At 41.4% G+C, this 21,312-nt stretch overlaps 1 protein-coding gene across 3 annotated transcripts in view; it reads right to left on the reverse strand.

Annotated features, from left to right (window-relative positions):
• Positions 1-21,312, reverse strand: part of IGF2BP3 (insulin like growth factor 2 mRNA binding protein 3) — a 145,332-nt gene that overhangs the window by 31,317 nt on the left and 92,703 nt on the right. For all 3 annotated transcript variants that reach the window (XM_068972833.1, XM_068972832.1, XM_068972831.1), the window contains exons 4-5: positions 5,606-5,657; positions 5,448-5,511 (exon numbers count right to left, since the gene is read on the reverse strand). In XM_068972833.1, coding sequence (XP_068828934.1) covers positions 5,448-5,511; positions 5,606-5,657 — 116 coding nt within the window. The remainder of the gene's footprint in view (positions 1-5,447; positions 5,512-5,605; positions 5,658-21,312) is intronic.

Here is a 21,312-nt window from a genome sequence, read left to right on the forward strand (position 1 = left end):
TATGTAGATGACACCAATCTTATGGCAGAAAGTGAGGAAGAACTAAAGAGTCTCTTGATGAAAGTGAAAGTGGAGAGTGAAAAAGTTGGCTTAAAACTCAACATTCAGAAAATAAAGATCATGGCATCTGGTCCCATCACTTCATGGCAAATAGATGGGGAAACAGTGTCAAACTTTATTTTTGGGGCTCCAAAATCATTGCAGATGGTGATCGCAGCCATGAAATTAAAAGACGCTTACTCCTTGGAAGAAAAGTTATTACCAACCTAGACAGCATATTAAAAAGCAGAGACATTACTTTGCCAACAAAGGTCCGTCTGTCTAGTCAAAGCTACGATTTTTCCAGTAGCCATGTATGGATGGGAGAGTTGGATTATAAAGCAAGCTGAGCTCAGAAGAATTGATGCTTTTGAAGTGTGGTGTTGGAGAAGACTCTTTGAGAGTCCTTTGGAAAGCACAGAGATCAAACAAACCAGTCAATCCTAAAGGAAATCAGTCCTGAATATTCATTGGAAGGACTGATGTTGAAGCTGAAACTCCAATACTTTGGCCACCTGATGTGAAGAACTGGCTTATCTGAAAAGACCCTGATGCTGGGAAAGATTGAAGGCAGGAGAAGAAGGGGATGACAGAGGATGAGATGGTTGGATGGCATCACCGACTCAATGGACGTAAGTTTGAGTAAACTCTGGGAGTTGGCGATGGACGGGTAGGCCTGGCGTGCTGCAGTCCACAGGGTCGCAAAGAGTTCAACACTACTGAGCGACTGGACTGAACTGAACTAGATAATAAACGGCCCTAAATACAAAAAAAGAGAGAAAAGAAATAGTAACTCTAAAATAAAAAAAGAACTAAATATGTAGAAATTCTGAAGGGTTATTTCTTTGTCACCCATGACAAATCTTCCAATGAATTAGAATCTTTGTTATCTGAGCATCCCCAGAAGATGGAAGGAATAGGTTATCCATGAGATCCAAGTCTGTCTTGCTTCCAGGAACAAGAAACACTAAATACATATTCCTGATTTAAATAAGTTTTCATTATTTTTACTCATTTATTATTCTAAGAAATTAGTAATTTGAGGCTTGCGGTTAAAACAAATATATGTATTTCCTAGTACTATTAGCACTGTTAACTTTTGATTTTTTTCTTAGCCACAAGGTGGCAGGAATTTCCATGTTAAATTCTGTCTTAGAGACATAGCCTTATTGAGAAATCCTCTAAAAACTGTCATTCATTACAAAAAAAAAAAGTGTGTCATTCATAAAGCTTTAAGTAAAAAGAGGCTTTTGAACTAGTCTCTAACTCCTGAGGGTTATAAAAACTTCAGTTATTATCTGAAATGAAGTATCCTGCACAATAACAGGGCCTTCTCTACAGCAGTGAAAAATGCTGGGAAAATGTTTAATAGCTACTGACTTACTACCTTCGCATCTCACAGACAGGATTATATTAAGGAACATTAACTTGAGCAGAGTCACACCTAGAAAAGCATCATCAGGAGTCCATTCCATGGAACTAGACTCTGGAAATGAACCCTTAGTCTCCGCACTCTACTCACACCTGCACAAGCGCATCCCAGTTATAGAGACGCCTATGTTAACACACGCTAAAGATGTCAACTGAGAATGTCAACTCAGCCCTTATCACCTAGAGAAGCAAGCTTTGGATGGCTGCCATGGGAAAGGCAGGAAGAAATCAGGCCAGCTTAGCTTAGGCAGCAGACAGTCTTGGTGGAGCTCAGAGAACAGGCTTGCTGGGTTCAGCAGACAAGCCCTGAACGGATCAGCCTTCCCCTGCGCAAGCCACGACTAGCTGCTCTATCGGTGCCCAGAACCAAGGGGTTGAACTAGAATTATTATTTACTGGGAGCCAGGCCATTTGATAAGACTACTGTCTATAAATGTGGGCTTATATACACAAATATAATAGTTTCTTGTCAGCCCTCATTTTGTAGCTGAGAAAAGAAGCTCAGAGAGGTTAAGGTTACAGTCAGAGCTGCCTGACTTCAGAGTCCATGCTTTTTCCACTTTATCAAATGACTCTCAAATACAATTAATTCTCCTTTAAAAATGATAGTGCACTTCCTATCTTTAAAAAAAAAGTTTACTAGAAAACTAATAGCTTTCATAACACTGTCCACAAAACTATTTGTCCATTCTGTTAACTTCCTATGAATACTCACTTATTGTCTAATTCTCTTTGATCTTTGAAATTCTTGAGGTGGAGAAAACCCAGGATTCTTAAAAGGAAAATTCAACTTGGACAAAAATTAAATCAAGTAATCCCTCTCCAAATATTCTTCCAGCACCAGGGAGCACACCCTTGAGGACAGAAACTTTGCCTTTATTCGTTGGCAACCTTTGGTCAATAGCTGACACTCAGTAAATGTTAATGGACTGACTACTAGAATAAAGGACACGATGACTTTCCCTCCTTGAAATGCCCAGCTGATTTCTTTAGATTCTATAGTTACCTAAGCCACAAACTCCTAACAGTCTTTCCCTCCCTTCATGTGATCCACAGGATCCTGACCATCTCTAACAATCATCACAAAGTACTTTCAGAATTAAAACATCTCCACATTTGCCAGGCATATCTTCTGCCTTGATGAGAGTCTGCCCTGTGCCTATACTCCAATGCTTTGGAATTTTTCTAAGAGGGGTAGGGGTGCTAAATGTCAACCTGTCCCCAGTCAAGTTCACTTTAAATCTCTTCAAAGCTATGTACAGCTATGTAGGTATTCTCCAACAGACATTCTCCCACATGGCTAAATAACTGTTAGACTAAGCATTTCCCTCTTTACCAAGCTGCTGCTGCTGCTAAGTCACTTTAGTCGTGTACGACTCTGTGCGACCCCATAAATGGCAGCCCACCAGGCTCCGCCGTCCCTGGGATTCTCCAGGCAAGAACACTGGAGTGGGTTGCCATTTCCTTCTCCAATGCATGAAGATGAAAAGAAAAATGAAGTCGCTCGGTCATGTCTGACTCTCAGCGACCCCATGGACTGCAGCCTACCAGGCTCCTCCGTCCATGGGATTTTCCAGGCAAGAGTACTGGAGTGGGATGCCATTGCCTTCCTCACATAATAAATCATCAAGTAAGGCAATTGGGACTGGCCTCCGACAATCTTCAAATATCCTTGGGTTTATCATGTCATCCCTTATTTTCCATCTATCAGAGAGCTGGCTCTGTCAAGTACTTAGCAGAGCTCTTTGCACAATCATGTAAATGAATGGAGCACCTGTCTTTCTCACTGCACACTTTTACCCTCACTCTACTTCAGGTATAAAATGTGAAATTTTCCTGTTCCTCTCATATCATGATTAAAGAATAGTTTGTGAGAAATCAGTTTATTTTACAACTCATACTACAATTCTATGTCTTCATATAAACTGTTGAGGCTTCCCAGGTGGCTCAGTGGTAAAGAATCTGCTTGCCAATGCAGGACACTCCAGAGACACAGGTTCAACCCCTGAGTCAGAAAGATCCCCTGGAGGAGGAAATGGCTACACACTCCAGTATTCTTGCCTGAAAAATCCCAGGGACAGAGGAGTCTGGTGCGTTACAGTCCATGGGGTTGCAAAGAGTCGGACATGACTAAGCAACTAAGCATATAAACTGTTAACATTTATGTTAAATAAATGAAAGATACAAAGAGAAGGAAAATTTGAATATTAAGAGTCTCTACAGACATGGAGATCAGACCTGTGGTTGCTAAGGGTCAGGGGAGGGATGGAGCAGGAATTTGGGGTTGGCTGATGCAAACTGTTGCCTTTAGAATGGGTAAACAGGTTCTCCTGTTTGGCACAGGGAGCTACATTCAATCTCCTCAGATAAATCATACTGGAAAAGAATATTGAAAAAAGAATGTATGTATGTGTAAACCTGAGTCTCTTGGCTATAAAGCAGAGTTAGCACAACACTACTAATCAACTATACTTCAATTAACATTTTAAATATACATTAAGAGTCTCAAATTAAAGCGTTAAAAGTGAATCTCGAGTCTGGCTTCTGAGAAAAATGTGAAATTAACATGATTAGATACTACTTTTTACTCACTTGACAGGCCAGGTTTGATAAAGCCCTGTGTTAGGGAAAATTAAGGAGAAATGGACACTCTCGTAGTCCCGGGGGCGGGGGGGTGGGGGGGTGGATTTAAACTATTCAAGATCCAGAAAGGATAACTCATCAATAGCCAACAAAAAAGGCACATCCTTCTTGACTTAGCAAATTTACTTCTAAGAATTTAACCTATGACTGTGCTTACACACTTGCAAAAGGGATTCACTACATCTTTGTTCACAACTGCAAGAGACCTAAAACTCTAATTTGAGACTAAGACATTCCACATCTATACAACCAAATTCTATGCAACCAGAAGAGATATGTTACATCCGTTTAAAACCCTCAAGTGCTATGGTATCATCTGTGTAAAAAAGGAGGAAGATACGCAGATGTACTAGTCTTCTATACGGTTATCTCCGAGGAAGCAGTGAAGTAGTCGGGGAACGGCGCTGGAAGGGAGATTTGCAGTATACGCATCTCGGCTTGAAAAATTCTGAACCATGTAAACATTACCGACTTTTAAAAACAAAAGTTCCCCTTGTGTTACGCAGATTTCCAGCTCTTTCCCCAGCCCTATCTTCCTTCTCATCGGCCCTCCACGGGCGGGGGCTGCCTTTGGTAACCTAGCTCTGTTCCCACTCGTGCCGCTGGTTTTGCCCTTGCCCTTTAGGGTTCAGGGTCAGTCAGCACGGCCCTTGCTCCCCCACAGAGAGCACAGTCTGGCTCCGCCTGAACACAGCACCCGTGTGCCATCCTCCACGTCTGTGTTCTGAGCAGGGCAGTCAAAAGCAGTATTTGTGGGAACCTCATTTCTTCTCTCCAGTGGTCAATCAATTTGTTAGATTATTCCCAAGCCTAAAGAATTATCTTTTCCTAGGGGAAGTTTTTTGATCTGTGGAATTTTGCCTGTCTGTTGCACTGAAATATTTTTTTTTTCCACCAAATTACATTAGCCCCATGCCTACACACTTCTAAATGACATTTGGTAATCATGAGAAAAATTAGTGAACAGGTAAACTTAACATTTAACACTGGTGTTGGTTTAACACATGATCAACTTACCAGCTTCGTGTAGAACAGCAGCAATGTATGTATCATACCAATAGTAAGGGGAAAAAAGGTCTTTAATGTAATTTAGCAATGATACCCACATGCAGAACATTTTGCAAACAGGATATAATTCAGCATCATACTAAAACTATTACTGGCACTAACATTATATTCAAAATGTAATAAATTCTTAACAGACATTCAAACTTAAAAAGATTTGCAAGGTCAAACTTTGCAAAATAAAGTTGTCTGCTACCCACTAGCCCAAAATAAAAGTACTATATTTAACCTTGTTATTACATAGAGATTAGAAGTTTCAAACTGCTTACTGTCTAGCTTGCTCCTTATTGGAATAGGTTACGTTGACGACGGCAGTTTCTGAGTCAGTGTTCACTACAGGAAGAAAAAAAAGAAGAGGGAAAAGAAGTTAGTTTTCTTTCCACTTTCTCCCTTTTACAAATTTGAAAGCAATTGAGAAGACATGTACCTTGCTCACAGCTCTCCACCACTCCATACTGGACTAGTAAGCTATCCAGCACCTATCAGGAGGGGGAGACAAAATTACAAGCTTTCAGTTTCCCGCGTTATTCGCAAGGGCAGGAGATGGGTTTAAGTAATTGTGATGGAGATGAGCCCCCCCAAATTAACTGGGGTTTGGGAATACAGAAGTGCGAGAAGGGCCCCAGAGAGAGCATCTGGTGGGTTTTCACTGCTGCCTCTCCAGAGGTCCTTGACTTCAAGCTGATCTAACCAAGATGTACGGATGTGAGAGCTGACCATAAAGGAGGCTAAGCATTGACAACTCGATGCTTTTGAATTCTGGTTGCTGGAGGAGACTCTTGAGAGTCCCCTGGACTGCAAGGAGATCCAACCAGTCAATCCTAATGGAAATCAACCCTAAACATTCATTGAAAGGACTGATGGTGAAGCTGAAGCTTCGATATTTTGGCTACCTGATGTGAAGAGCCAACTCACTGGAAAAGACCTTGATGCTGGGAAAGATTGAAGGAAAAAGGAGAAAGGGATGACAGAGGATGAGATGGTTAGACAGCATCACCAAGTCAATGCACATGAGTCTGAGCTAACTCCAGGAGATACTGAAGGACAAGGAAGCCTGGTGTGCTGAGGTTCATGGGGTTGCAAAGAGTCGGACACGACTTGGCAACTGAACAACAACAAAAGGCACAGCAAGCCAGTGTGCAGAGCTACAGCCGCTTGTCCTGAGGCTGGAGGACAAGGACGCGTGTATTTCTCATACACAAACCACCAACACAGTCATACTTGCTCCTTGCAGACGAGAAGGGCCCAAGTCAAGGTTTATTTTTTAAGATTCTCCTTTTTAAAGAACTTCCTTTTACAGCTTAAAGGATGTATCAGAACAGACTACTCTCAAGGCAGGCTAGCAAAATGAAGGAAGATATCCTGCCTGGAGTCTTGAACTAAAGACTAATATAAGTGGTTTATCAATTCCTGAACAGTAGAAAATATAAAAAGTAGTGCCTCTATACTAAGAGTCTTCTAAGCCTAGAATGGATTGGAAAAAAGTACAACTGGGAACTGTCTTTCCTGTAGCTGCATTATTATACATGCATGATAATGTAACAAAAGGCTGTTAGAACAGTAACTAAATTTTATCATACTATAAACTGCAGGCATACACCTCATCAGTATAAATCAAATTCAACTATCTTTTGCTCCTAAGAACTGTAACAAGTTTTTCTTGAAAAGTAAAACAAACTAAGCTTCTATTAGTTTATAGTAAAGCACTTACTCATCAATTTTACTGCAAAATTTGAAGGACAGCCCTCGAAAATGTTTTCTGGCCCCCTGCTGCTGCTGCTAAGTTGTTTCAGTCGTGTTCGACTCTGTGCGACCCCATGGATGGCAGCCCACCAGGCTCTCCCATCCCTGGGATTCTCCAGGCAATAACACTGGAGTGGGTTGCCATTTCCCTCTCCAATGCATGAGAGGGAAAAGTGAAAGTGAAGTCGCTCAGTCGTGTCCGCCCCCTAGGACACAGTAAACCATCAAGAAACACACTGAGTAAGTTTTAATGGCAATTTCCTACTAAACTTTAAGCAATTTCTTCTAAAGGAATGTTTATCTTACATAGCACATTTCATGCTTTTATTTTGTCTGCTGAGTGCAGATTGAAAGTTACAGCAAGGTTTGTCTGGAGATGAACTTTTAATTGCTTTTCCATTTTAAATAAGGTTAACCCCTATTTGTGAATGGAACTGTTAGTATTTTCATAGGTAAGCTTTGACATGGTGAATTTCCTGTGGGTGAGGTCTAGAAGCACAATGATCTTTGTCTCAAATTACAGCTACTGTTTAAATCATAAAGCTTCATTTTTTTGTTTTTTTTTTTTGTTTTTAACTCAAAACACTTAACTGACTACCTAAAATTTAATTTGTCTGTCTCAGTCACTAGAAAGCATGCTCAGTGCAAATAGGAATGTTTTTTGTTTACTGTACTATCCCCAGTACCTAAAAAAGAGATTCAAATAGTTCATAAATGAAGTGACTAGTTCTCAGGAGGAAATACTTGTATAACTTAATAGGAACAGAATTCTGTATAACAGTGTTTACCTGTTCTACAGATAAGTTTGCTGTGCATGTAATGTTGGATGAGATATAATTTTTAATAAGGGCCAAAAAACAGGAAACCTTCCATAATGCCATGAAATAGGTAATATACAACATGTAATGCCTTAAAAAAAAAAAACTTTAAACAGAAATCTACTTATATTTTTAAAACTATAATACCAATAAATGGTTTCCTGTGTCACTTAACAGAATTCTTAAAAAATATTTAACTTATTTCAATTTAAATAATTAGAACAGCAGGAAAGACATCTGCCATTTAAAATTTAGCTTTTAAGTGAAAGTAAGGCTTCCCTGGTGGCTCAGGCGGTAAAGTGTCTGCCTGCAATGCGGGAGACCCGGGTTCCATCCTTGGGTTGGGAGGATCCCCTGGAGAAGGGGATGGCACCCCACTCCAGTTTTCTTGCCTGGAAAATCCCATGGACAGCGGAGCCTGGTAGGCTATTGTCCATGGGGTAGCAAAGAGTCAGACACGACTGAGCGATTTCACTTCACTTCACTTCAAGGAAACTTGGGTATCTTGAGAGGCAAGGGTACGGAGGCGGCTAGAGACAGTGGAAGAGGCGTGTAGAAAATAGGGGTAAGTGCTAATTTAGTATGATAATTTAAATAAACATCATTAATTTTCCCAAAGGCAATTTTTTCACTAAATACAGTAGTCGTCACATAATTTAGCTTATACTCATTAACTTTTAAGAGAAATCACTATGAAAGTTAAATACTCATGACTTATAAACAATGCTGACTAAACCTGCAACAATGCTCATGAAACTAATGTCTCCAAAAGGCCCACTGGCAAAGTGATCCATGTTATATATACACTGATATATGTACACACACAAACAGATATATATTTATATGTGAATATACATATACAGACATAAATAAATAATACAAGTAAACTTTTAATTAAAATTGAGGAAATGTTCAAGTTTTTCACTGCATATATTATATAAAGTTTAGTATATTCAAAACAAAATTGCTTGTAAGATTTACTCATCCTACTCCTAATTAATGATAAATGCTATTGGTTGTCAACTATCCCATGTGTAAAATCTCTAGGAATTAGAAACTACAGCCTTTATATTTTAAAAATGGTAAATTTTTATCATATATAAAAAAATTTTTATTGTATGTAAACCTGACTCTAAAACCAGAAGGAAAAAAAAAACTCTAAAAAAGTCAAGCATCAATCTTGGTACATAGTTGAGAACAATTTAACACAACCTAGGTGGTTTTGACCTAGACATAAATGGATGCCAACTCAAAGCTTTCTGGGGGTCATCACAACTGAGAGATGGGAGAAGTCTATCTCCTGTCAGTGACCTCGTCAGATTCACAGATCCCAGAAGCGTTTCCGACCCCTAAATGACTGAGCAACGCTATGGTAGCCAGTCCTAAATCCACTAGGTAGGCACCTGGACGTGCTACAGGACTGCTCAATTCTATCATGACACTGCCACCCACAGAACTCTTGCAGAGTAAACACAACTTACACTTGGTGAGTTCTAACGTTTAGACTCATCCTGCATTCACTAGGAAGAAAGACAAAGGCTCCTAGTGTCTGACATAGAAACCATCCACCTCTAGGTTCCTGTCTCCTCTCCGCTTCTAGAACATCTTGTATTTTCCACCTCTCCCATCTAGCTCTGGAGAAGGCAATGGCAACCCACTCCAGTGTTCCTGCCTTGAAAACCCCATGGACGGAGGAGCCTGGTGGGCTGCTGTCTATGGGGTCACACAGAGTCAGACACGACTGAAGTGACTTAGCAGCAGCGGCAGCAGCAGCCATCTAGCTCAGCCACTAAATGTTTTCTTTTAAACAGCCTTGTGTAAGAAGTTAAAAACAAAAAGACATGCATTGCTCATTTCCAACATTTTCTTGAATCTCTTAACAAACCCCAATTCTTATTTCTAAATACATTTGTTTTACTCAAACCCAAAAGGAAATATTTCTCTATGACTGGAGAGTTTAAATTCCAGTTGGAGGAGAAAGAAAGTATTGAAGTAAATTAAAGCCTCACAGAAAATGTCTTGGTCAGATTCCTCCTTTTTATACATTTAGGACTTAAAAATCCCAAATGTTCAACATTATTTTAAAATATTCATCCAAATGTAGAAAACAGCAAGGAAAGAATAACAGGATAACTGCAAAGATCATTGCTTGCCATCAGAGAGCAGTAAGAATTAAATTTAGACTGAAGTGGAATCAATGTAAGTGTGCATCGGCTGATGAATGGATAAACAGATTGTGAAACAGCTACTCAATGAGATTTCATTCGGCCATAAAAAGGAATGAAGAACTGACATATCTCTACAACATGAATGAACCTTGGAAAACTTTGGCTTCTTTGACTTAATGTAAGTTTTCCAAGGTTCATCCACGTTGTAGAGATACGTTGTAGAGACATGTCACAAAAGACCACATATCGCATATGAAATATCCGTTACGGAGAACTCTACGGAGACAAGAAGTAAACGAGTGGTTGCAAAAGGCAGGTGAGAGTGGGAGGGTGGAGGGCAACAGCCGGAAGTTTCTCTCTGAGGGGATGGGAATGTTCTAAAATGGACAGTGGTGACGGCTGCACATACCTGTTGACATTCAAAACTACTGAACTGTACACTTCCAATGGGCGAACTATATAGTATGTGAATTTTATCTCAATAAAGCTGTTAAAAATAACTAAGGCCGATATTACTAGATAATAGCCTTGTTTTTTTAAACCTTGAAATATTATTGAAGCACAACGAACTGCACAAAATTTGATCAGTTTTGCCTTTGTGTATACATTCGTGAAGCCATCATAATCAATAGTTTCTTCGTGACCCTCTTCAATCTAGAATACCAAATTAAAGAACTGAGAATCTTCCTTTGAACTTTACATATCAGATTTCCTCTGACACAGAGGTCCTCCTTCCACCCTCCATAAAACGGTATTTCAGCTGACCCCTTATGGTTGCTGTTGTTTAGTTGATAAGTTGTGTCCAACTCTTTTGTGACCTTATCATTGACTGTAGCTTGCCAGGTTCCTCTGTCCTTGGAATCTCCCAGGCAAGATAGTAGGTTGCCATTTTCTTCTCCAGGGGATCCTCCTGACCCAGGGATTGAACCCATGTCTCTTGTGCCTCCGGCATTGGCAGGTGGATTCTTTACCACTGGGTCAACAGAGAAGCCCAATCCCCTATAGGTGTGGTGTAATCCATGCTCTGTAGATAAATCTACTGCTGATGACTTTTCCTTTATACCCACTGCTCGGGTCCCATCAATTCTGAAACATCTGAAGCAAGGGTCTGCTTGAATCCTTTCTTCTGGCCCAGTAACTGCCCTCTTGCTGGAAGCTACTTCTCTTGGGTGTCTTCAAAATGCCAAACTTCTACCTGGTGCAGGAGGTAATCAATGATCTGGTACTGCTCACATCTCCCATCATCTTCAATATACTTCCCTCACACACTTGCTCCAGACATACCCTCAAGACTGTGAAAAGCGTCCCCATTCCCACAGCACCTGAGCTGACCTAATTCTGGAAGAGAAAGCAATGTCATTCCATGGTCTCTTCACTGATCTTTGTTCTCCCACCAGATCAGTGATCATCAACCACAGTGATGTGATTATCTGTAAGGAGTGTCACGAGCAACCTCCTCCTAAATGTTACACTGGCTCCCGTGCTCCAGATAATGGATGAGACACACATGACCCTAGATTCCAAGTCCTCCTTACTGAATGTGTGCATTTCTGAAGATGATAGGATAGTGTTGGGGACACAGTCCAGGCACCCTCTTCAGTGGGAGCAAAGGAAACAAATTCCAGATTCACTAAAAAGTCTACAGTGATATACAGAAATATTTATCATGAACAGATATGGCAACCCACTCCAGTATTCTTGCCTGGAGAATCCCCATGGACAGGGGAGCCTGGCGGGCTACAGTCGCAAAGAGTTGCAAAGGGTCGGACACAAATGAAGTGACACACACATTTTTAAAAAAAAGTACATGTAGAAAGTCACAAGCATTATAAAAGCCAGTAAAATTAAAACTAAAAGTAGGATATTCAATACTCTTACGCCAGCACACTTTGTTCACACGCAGACACACACAACAACAACCTCCCGAACACAAAATCAAACTCAATCTTTGAGGAGGGGTTGTAAGAATGAAGTCATTCTGCCTATTCTTCATTCCCACAGGAGTAGAAGAAAAGCCATCAGACATGAAAGGAACTTCCTACAAATACAGCTCAACACATTTTATGGGAACAGGAATCAGTTGTTGCCAGCTATGGATAAATCATCCCAGGAACTTTGTTCTCTTACATCTGTCTATAGACAACCAGCTACATTAATTAAAAAAACAAAAATTCTATACTGCATGTACCAGTTACATTTCTAATAAATAATGGTACAAATTTCAAATACAAGATAATTTTTAAAACTATCTACCTTGATATATATTTCTCTTAAATGTTACCATTATAACTACTTGGATAACATTCAAACCATTCCTGTGAAATGACCTTTCAACTCAAGGGGATCAACATACAGAGACAGACCAGATCACTGCCAACCTCACAAGCCGTGTTGCACATCATCTTCATCACTGATAAAACCTAGAGGGAGCAAATTCCCTGGCAGTTCAGTGGTCAGGACTCGACACTCTCATTGCCAAGGGCCAGGGCTCAATCCCTGGTCAAGGAATCAAGATCCCACGGCGCAGTCAAACAAAACAAACGAAAACCCACAGCTAGAGGTTTTAGAAAGGGGAAACGATGGAAACAGTGACAGACTTCATTTTCTTGGGCTCCAAAACTGCTGCAGATGGTGACTGCAACCATGAAATGAAAAGACACTTGCTCTTTGGAAGAAAAACTATGACAAACCTAGACAGCGTATTAAAAAGCAGAGACATCACTTTGCCGACAAAATCTGCATAGTCAAAGCTATGGTTTTTCCAATAGTCACGTATGGATGTTAGAGCCTGACAATAAAAAAGGCCAAGCACTAAAGAACTGATGCCTTTGAATTGTGATGCTGGACTCTTGAGAATCCCTTGGACAGCAAGGCGATCAAAGCAGTCAATCCTTAAGGAAATCAATCCTAAATATTTGTTGGAAGGACTGATGCTGAAGCTGAAGTTCCAATACTTTGACCATCTAATGCAAAGAGCCGACTCACTGGAAAAGACCCTGATGCTGGGAAAGACTGAGGGCAGGAGAATAGGGCAACAGAGGATGAGATGGTTCTATGGCATCATCAACTCAATGGATGATGGACAGACTCAGTGAATGGACTCAATGAACATGAGTTTGAGCAAACTCTGGGAGACAGTGGAGAATAGGGAAGCCTGGCATGCTGCAGTCCATGGGGTCACAAAGAGCTGGACACAACAGAGTGGCTAAACTGAACAAACATCCGGGGGGGATCTCAGCCTCCAGTGTAGCACACAGATCTCCCAGTCCTCACAACTTTCTAGCCATCCTCAACTGTGACAAGATACACTCTCTTACGCGGGGAGGCGACTATAATTTAGGGCTCCATAAAAATCATGTGATAAGAGCAACTGAGATAAAGAACAGTCCAAATTACCCTCCACTCACACAGACCTCGAAGTCACAGAGAAAGATGGTCATCTTCTTCAAGCGATGCTTGAAACCTGACACCTGGGTCCAAGCCCAATAGTGAGTGAGTCCCTTTCTCCTCTGTTACTACATCTCACAGTAAGTTGGCGAGACCATCTACAGTCACACACGCTAGGAACCGTGCACTCAGCCTCGGTAACTGCACCTGCATTTCCCTCGAGCTCATCAACGGACGTCCACCTACACACACTACCTCCTACCTAACGCCCTGGGCCTGCCAGCCGCTTTCTTTGCCACCTCACTGCCTCCAGCATCTCTCTCTGGACTACTGCGCGACATGCTCTCCCATATTCACTTTTGTTTCCAGGTGTTCTCATAATAGATCTTCATCATCCAAAGTCTACATGTAGCTACTAAGCACGGGGAATGTGGCTAATCCATGTCCAAGATGAGCTTAAGTATAAAACAAACAGCAGAATTTAAACAGTCAGTTAGTACAAAAAATATAAAACCTCAATTTTAAAAATACTGATTACATGTTAAAACTGTAATATACTAGTTTAAATAAAATATAAAAAATACTTTTCATTTCTCTTTTGCTTTTTTAACATGGCTACTAGAATATTTTAAACTATGTAAGTGTCCTGAACTAGCTTTCTATTGGACAGCCATTGGGCTAGACTAATTTTTAAAAGCTGAGCTAATCAACTCATTGTACGTGGGACACAATCCGAAGTCCCTTGTAAGGACTTCCCTGGTGCTTCAGAATTCCCATGCTTCCAATCCAAGGGGTGCATGCTCGATCCCTTTCTGGAGAACTAAGATCCCACATGCCCATGGGGTGGCCAACAAACAAACAGAACAACAACAAAACCCACAAAGCCCCTAATGAGAGCCCTGAAGACTCCAGGTGAGAGGCCCGTCATCTGTGGCACTCTCGCTCCAACTACACGGGCCCTTTTTTGGTAATAAATTATGAGTAATAACATTTGAGTGCTTTCTAGTGGCAGCACTGTCCCAAATGTTTGATCTATTTTAACTCAGTTAATCCACACAAACCCCATGAGGTAACATCCCATTTTACAGATGGGTAAATTAGACCTGGAGAAGTTACACACTATTTGAAGCTGGACGGACAGTGGAGTGATGGAGAAATGATTTAAACCCCAGCTGTCAGATTTCAGAGCTCACACTCTTGAGCCCTTGGTCAAATAAACTGCCTCATTTCCCTGTACAATTAGAAGAAATATAATGGTTCAGACTGAAAGCAATCTAATCCTTACTTTGTAGCAAGATCAAAATCATCTTTCAGAAGGCACAGAACTATATCAATTCTTTGGGTCAATAAACCTCCCCACCCTGTTCAAGTGCTCAGTTTACTTTTAGGTACCTCAATCAGATGAAGATATTAACCAGCATGAACTTGTTCTATAGTTTACTAACAGAAATACTGGCTACACACACACTCTCTAAATGATGCAAAGTTAGGGATCTTATTGACTAGGTGGTAACTTTAAAACCAGTTATTCCCCCAGGTGCTAAAAGAAACCACTGCCAGCTTTGGTGGATCTTTCTGGATGTTTTTAGAAGTATGTGTGTCACATGAAAAGATGCTCAAAACCATTAGTCATTAAGGAAATGCAAATCAAAATCAGTGAGATAACACTCCGTACCTACTAGAATGGCTATAATAAAAAAAAATAAAAAATGAAAATAACATGTCTTGGCAAGATGTAGAAAAATTAGAACTTTCATACATGCTGGGAGGAACGTAAAATAGTGCAGCCTCTACAGCAAACAGTATGGCAGTTCCTCAAAATCTAATAAAAGAATAGAATTACCATATGATCCAGCTGCTGCACTCCTGGATACTTACCCAGAAGAATGGAAAGCAGGGAGTCAGAGATATCTGTACACCTATGTTCACAGCAGCATTATTCACAATCATCAAAGCACAGAAACAACCCAAGTGGATGCATAAAATGCGGCCAGGATCACCACTCCAAACTACAGGAAATGGGGAAGACATGGGCTCAGAAGCCTGACGAAGCTGCCAAGATAATTCCGCGTAAAGGCAATAACTAATGAAGTGACTTATCTACCTTTTCCAACCCAAGGCAAAAAGAGGACACTATAATAAAAATGTACCCACATTTTCTCTTTCCCTCAGTATCTGCCTTCTTTCTCATTAAGGTAAATATCAGAAGTTCAATTTCCCAGTAATTTCTTTAAGCTTCTAAGTGCTTGCTTGCATGAACTGCTTCTAGGCCCTAGGAAGGACCTTGGCAATAGATTATACAGTTAATTTTTCTTAAAGGTGCAAAATGGACACATACTGTGATTGAAATAAACACAGCAAACCCCTATTTCTACTCTGAACTGACCTGTCATACACCCCCTAGTGAGTGGGGCTGCAGTGAGAATAAGCATTTGGGGGATCCAGTCAGAGGGAGCTGGTTGGACAAACACCAAGTCAGAGATCAACAGGATATCTTAAGATTCATATTCATATAGCCTATAGCTAAACCAGCAGTGGACTGGCCCCAGGGCAGCCACTGGCAGCAGAGAGACGGAGGAGCCCTCCATTCCTGGGTGTCCTCCAACACTGGCTCCCTCCCCTGGACCCCCTTCCCAGCCACTCCAGCAGGGCCTCGGCCTCTACCCCGGGCCACCCACGGGTCAACACTTGACAGCCAGTGAAGGTTTCACACGATCAACGAGGACCAGCAGCGGGACAACCAGGGCTGAAGGGCATGTCCTTGCTAGTTAGGGCCTGACAAAACGTGGTCCACTGGAGAAGGGAATGGTAAACCACTTCAGAATTCTTGCCTTGAGAAACCCATGAGCAGTATGAAAACACAAAAAGATATGACACTGAAAGATGAGCCCCCCAGGTTGGTAGGTGTCCAATACCCTACCGGAGAAGAGCAGAGAAGTAACTACAGGAAGAGTGAAGAGACCGAGCCAAAGCAGAAACACCCAGCTGTGGTTGTATTTGGTGGTGAAAGTAAAGTCCGATGCTGTAAAGAACAATGTTGCATAGGAACCCGGAATCTGAGGTCCATGAATCAAGATAAATTGGATGTGGTCAAACAGGAGATGGCAAGAGTGAACATCGACATTTTAGGAATCAATGAACTAAAATGGACAGCTGTGGGTGAACTTAATTCAGATGACCATTATATCTACTAGTATGGGCAGGAATCCCTAAGAAGGAATGGAGTAGCCCTCAGAGTCAACAAAGAGTCCAAAATGTAGTACTTGGTTGAAGTCCCCAAAATGACAGAATGATCTCAGTTATTTTCCAAGGAAAACCATTCAACATCACAGTAATCCAAGTCTATGCCCCAAACACTAATGCTGAAGATCATGAATTTGAATGATTCTGTGATGACCTACAAGACCTTCTAGAACTAACACCAAAATAAGATGTATCCTTTTCATCATAGGGGACTGAAATGCAAAAGGAAGAAGTCAAGAGATACCTGGAGTAACAGGCAAGTTTGGCCTTAGAGGACAAAATGAAGCAGGGCAAAGGCTAACAGAGTTTTGCCAAGAGAACACACTGGTCATAGCAAACATGCTCTTCCAACAACACAAGAGATGACTCTACACATGGCTATCACGAGCTGGTCAATACTGAAATCAGATTGATTATTCGCAGCAGAAGATGGAGACGCTCTAAACAGTCAACAAAAACAAGACCAAGAGCTGACTGTGGCTCAGATCATCAGCTCCTTATTGGAAAATTCAAGGCTCAAATTGAAGAAAGTAGGGAAACTACAAGGCCATTCAGCTATGACCTAAATCAAATCCCTTATAATTATACAGTGGAGGTGACGAAAAGATTCAAGGGACTAAATCTTGTAGACAGAGTGCCTGAAGAAGTATAGATGGAGGTTCGTAACACTGAACAGGAGGTGGTGACCAAAACCATCCCCAAGAAAAAGAAAAGGAAGAAGGCAAAGCGGTTGTCTGAGGAGGCATTACAAATAGCTGAGAAAAAAAGAGAAGGGAAAGGCAAAAAAGAAAGGGAAAGATATACCCAACTGAAGGCAGAGTTCCAGAGAACAGCAAGGAAAGATAAGAAAGCTTTCTTAAGTGAACAATGCAAAGAAACAGAGAACAACAGTATGAGAAAGACTAGAGATCTCTTTAAGAAAACTGGAGACACCAAGGGACCATTTCTTGCTAAGAGAGACACATAAAGGACAGAAACAAGGTGGGCCTAACAGAAGCAGAAGAGATTAAGAAGACGTGGCAAGAATACGCAGAAGAACTATACAAAAAAGCTCATAATGACCCATATAACCACGATGGTGTGGTCACTCATCCAGAGTCAGACATCCTGGAGTGCGAAGTCAAGTGGGCCTTAGGAAGCATCACTCCCAACAAAGCTAGTGGAGGTGATAGAATTCCAGTTGAGCTATTTCAAATCCTAAAAGATGATGCTGTGAAAAGCTGCACTCAATATGCCAGCAAATTTGGAAAACTCAGCCGTGGCCATAGGACTGGAAAAGGTCATTTTCATTCCAATCCCAAAGAAAGGCAATGCCAAAGAATGTTCAAACTACTGCACAACTGCACTCATCTCACAAGCTAGCAAAGTAATGCTCAAAATCCTTCAAGCTAGGCTTCAGCAGTATGCGAATGGAGAGAACTTCCAGATATTCAAGCTGGATTTAGAAAAGGTAGACAGAGAAGACAATGGCACCCCACTCCAGTACTCTTGCCTGGAAAATCCCATGGACAGAGGAGCCTGGTAGGCTGCACTCCATGGGGTCACTGAGGGTGGGGCACGACTGAGCGACTTCATTTTCACTTTTCTTTTTCATGCATTGGAGAAGGAAATGGCAACCCACTCCAGTATTCTTGCCTAGCGAATCCCAGGGACGGGGGAGCCTAGTGGGCTGCCGTCTATGGGGTTGCACAGAGTTAGACGAGACTTAGCAGCAGCAGCAGGGGAATCAGAGATCAAATTGCCAACATCCACTGGGTCATAGAAAAAGCAAGGAAATTTCAAAAAAACATCTACTTCTGCTTCATTGACTATGCTAGAGCCTTTGACTGTGTGGATCTAAACAAACTGTAGAATATTCTTGAAAAGATGGGAATACCAGACCACCTTACCTGCCTCCTGAGAAACCTGTGCGCTGGACAAGAAGCAACAGTTAGAACTGAACCTGGAACAACGGACTGGTTCCAAATTGGAAAAGGAGTACTGTCACCCTGCTTTTTTAACTTATATGCAGAGTACATATGAAATGCTGGGCTGAATGACTCACAAGCTGGAATCAAGACTGCCAGGAGAAATATCAACAACCTCAGATATGCAGGTGATATCACTTTAATGGCAGGAAGTGAAGAGGAACTAAAGAGCCTCTTGATGAAGGTGAAAGAGCTGGCTTAACAACCAAAATAAAAGATCATGACATCTGGTCCCATCACTTCATGGCAAATACATGGGGAAAAAATGGAAAGCGTCAGATTTCACTGAGGATGGTGACTGGAGCCGCAGGATAAAAAGACACTTGCTCCTTGGAAGAAAAGCTGTGACAAACCTAGACAGCGTATTAAAAAGCAGAGACATCACTTTGCTGACAAACGTCTGTATAGTCAAAGCTATGGTTTTTTCAGTAGACATGTGTGAATGTGGGTTTGGGCCATAAAAAGGCTGAGCACTGAAGAATTGATGCTTTCGAACTGTGGTGCTAGATAAGACTTTTTAGAGTCTTATCCAAGAGCAAGGAGATCAAACCAATCAATCCTAAAGGAAATCAACCCTGAATTGGAAGGACTGGTGCTGAAGCTCCAATACTTTGGCCACTTGAGGAGAGGAGCCAACTCATTGAAAAAGACCCTGATGCTGGGAAAGACTGAGGGAAAGAGAATGGGGCAACAGAGGACAAGCTGGTTGGATGGCCATCACTGACTCAATGGACGTAAGTTTGAGCAAACTCAGGAAGACAGTGAAAGACAGGGAAGCCTGGCATGCTGCAGTTCATGGGGTTGCAAAGAGTTGGGCAGGACTTAGCAACAGAGCAATATTAAAATTGCTAGCTTCCAGAAAAACCCCTACCACCCTATGCTGCCCCACCAGATATCTGACACGAAGTGTGCAGGGCTAGAGGTTGCAGATCATGACGCAAATGCACCCACAGCCCCTTTCCCTTAGACCTGTCTGGTAAGTGGAGGAGAAATCAGGCTTATGATATATGAAATGAGAAACTAGCCAGGAGAAAATTTTTCCAGGCATCAGAAATGTGAAACTAAGGAGAGAATTAGGTTCCCATTTTGTCTATTCAAAATGGAAGCCTTTCTTATAGGAATACAGTAAATGGTGCATTTTACATCTTAAAAAAAAAAAAATTTCCCCCTGATTTTGTGAGAATGAGTAAAATAAAACTTCAGAATTCCTGTGGGAAATAAAAGAAATGACTTACCTAAAAGAGGTGAAAAATGTTCAAAATTGTAGAGGCCTTCAAAAGTGGTAGCAGACCGTCCCACTCCCCCAATTAAAGCTTATTTAAAAGTAAAAAAATAGCATCTGGAGAAGAAAAATAAAGGTTGATTCCAACGTAAATACTGATAAAATATTTCCCGTAAGAATTAGTCCTCCAGATCTGCAGCAGTTCTTCTACTGGGTCTAAGGGGTCTTATAGGCCAACAATGCATGCTCTATTCATGCACTGGAATATCATCAGAGTTATAGAAAAAAAATGGAGTAGGGCTTCCCCAGTGGTCCTGCGGTTAAGAATCTGCCTTGCAATGCAGGAGACATAGGCTCGATCCCTGGAACGGGAATATCCCGAAGATTCCACATGCTGAGGGGCGACTAAGCCCGTGCACCACAACTCCTGAGCCTGTGCTCCAGGGCTGTGAGCCACAACTCCTGAAGTCCGTGCGCCCTAGAGCCCCTGTTCCCCAATAAGAGAAGCTGCTACAATGAGAAGCCTGCACCACAGCTAGTGAGTAGTCCCTGCTCTCTGCAACGAGAAAGCCCATGTGCAGCAGCAGAGATCCAGCGAAGCCAAAAATTGATTAAAAAAAAAAAGAAATGAAGTACATTATTACAACATAGATGCACCTAGAGAATAGCATGCTAAGTCAAAGAGGATACGTATAATTCCATTTACATGAAATATCTAGAATAGGCAAATCCATAGAAACAGAAAGATTAATGGTTGCCAGCAGCTGGGAAGAAGTTGGAAGGGGAAGGGCAGTGCCTGTTAATGCTGTGAGTTTATTTACTCTTTGGGATAATGAAAATGTTCCACAATTAGATAGTGGTGATGGTTCCTAGCCTTGTGAATACACTGAAAAACACTGCAAGTGAAAGAAGTGTTAGTTGCTCTCTTTGCAACCCTAAGGACTATAGCCCGCCAGACAAGAATACTGGAGCAGGTTGCCATTCCGTTCTCCAAGGGGCCTTCCTGACCCAGGGATCAAACCCAGGTCTCCCACACTGCAAGCAGATTCTTTACCATCTGAGCCACCAGGAAGCCCAATTGTATGCTTTAAAGGGGCCTATTTTATGATATGTACTTCATAGCCCAAATTTCCAATACAGAAAATCTTAAAGCATAACAGGATATAAACAGATATGACCCAACCTTGTAAAAGCACCTACCATACTAGACTAAACCCAGAGTCTAACATCACAATGTGGCCATAGGGAAAAAGGCTTTTTCTTCTTGTCACTTTCTAAATTTTCTACAATGAACAAGTAATCTTGCAATCAGGGAAGAAAAGAGGTCATTAAATTGGATTATACTGGCCTTTACACTGTTTTCCAAAAAGGTAATACCAAGAAAGGAGAATTGGGAATTGCCTGGTGGTCCAGTGGTTGGGACTCCAAGTTTCCCATCTTACATGACTCAAAGCCAAAAAAAAAAAAAAGAAGGAAAGAAAGAAAATGAGGGTTTTCCTGTCCTATTTTTAAGACTCTCACTGGAGAGGGCTAGAGAAACAACTGAACCCAAAATTGGTTAATTCCTTAATAATCATCTTTAAAAT

The sequence above is a fragment of the Capricornis sumatraensis genome, chromosome 5 (assembly GCF_032405125.1).
Source record: "Capricornis sumatraensis isolate serow.1 chromosome 5, serow.2, whole genome shotgun sequence".
Taxonomy (NCBI): Eukaryota; Metazoa; Chordata; class Mammalia; order Artiodactyla; family Bovidae; genus Capricornis; species Capricornis sumatraensis.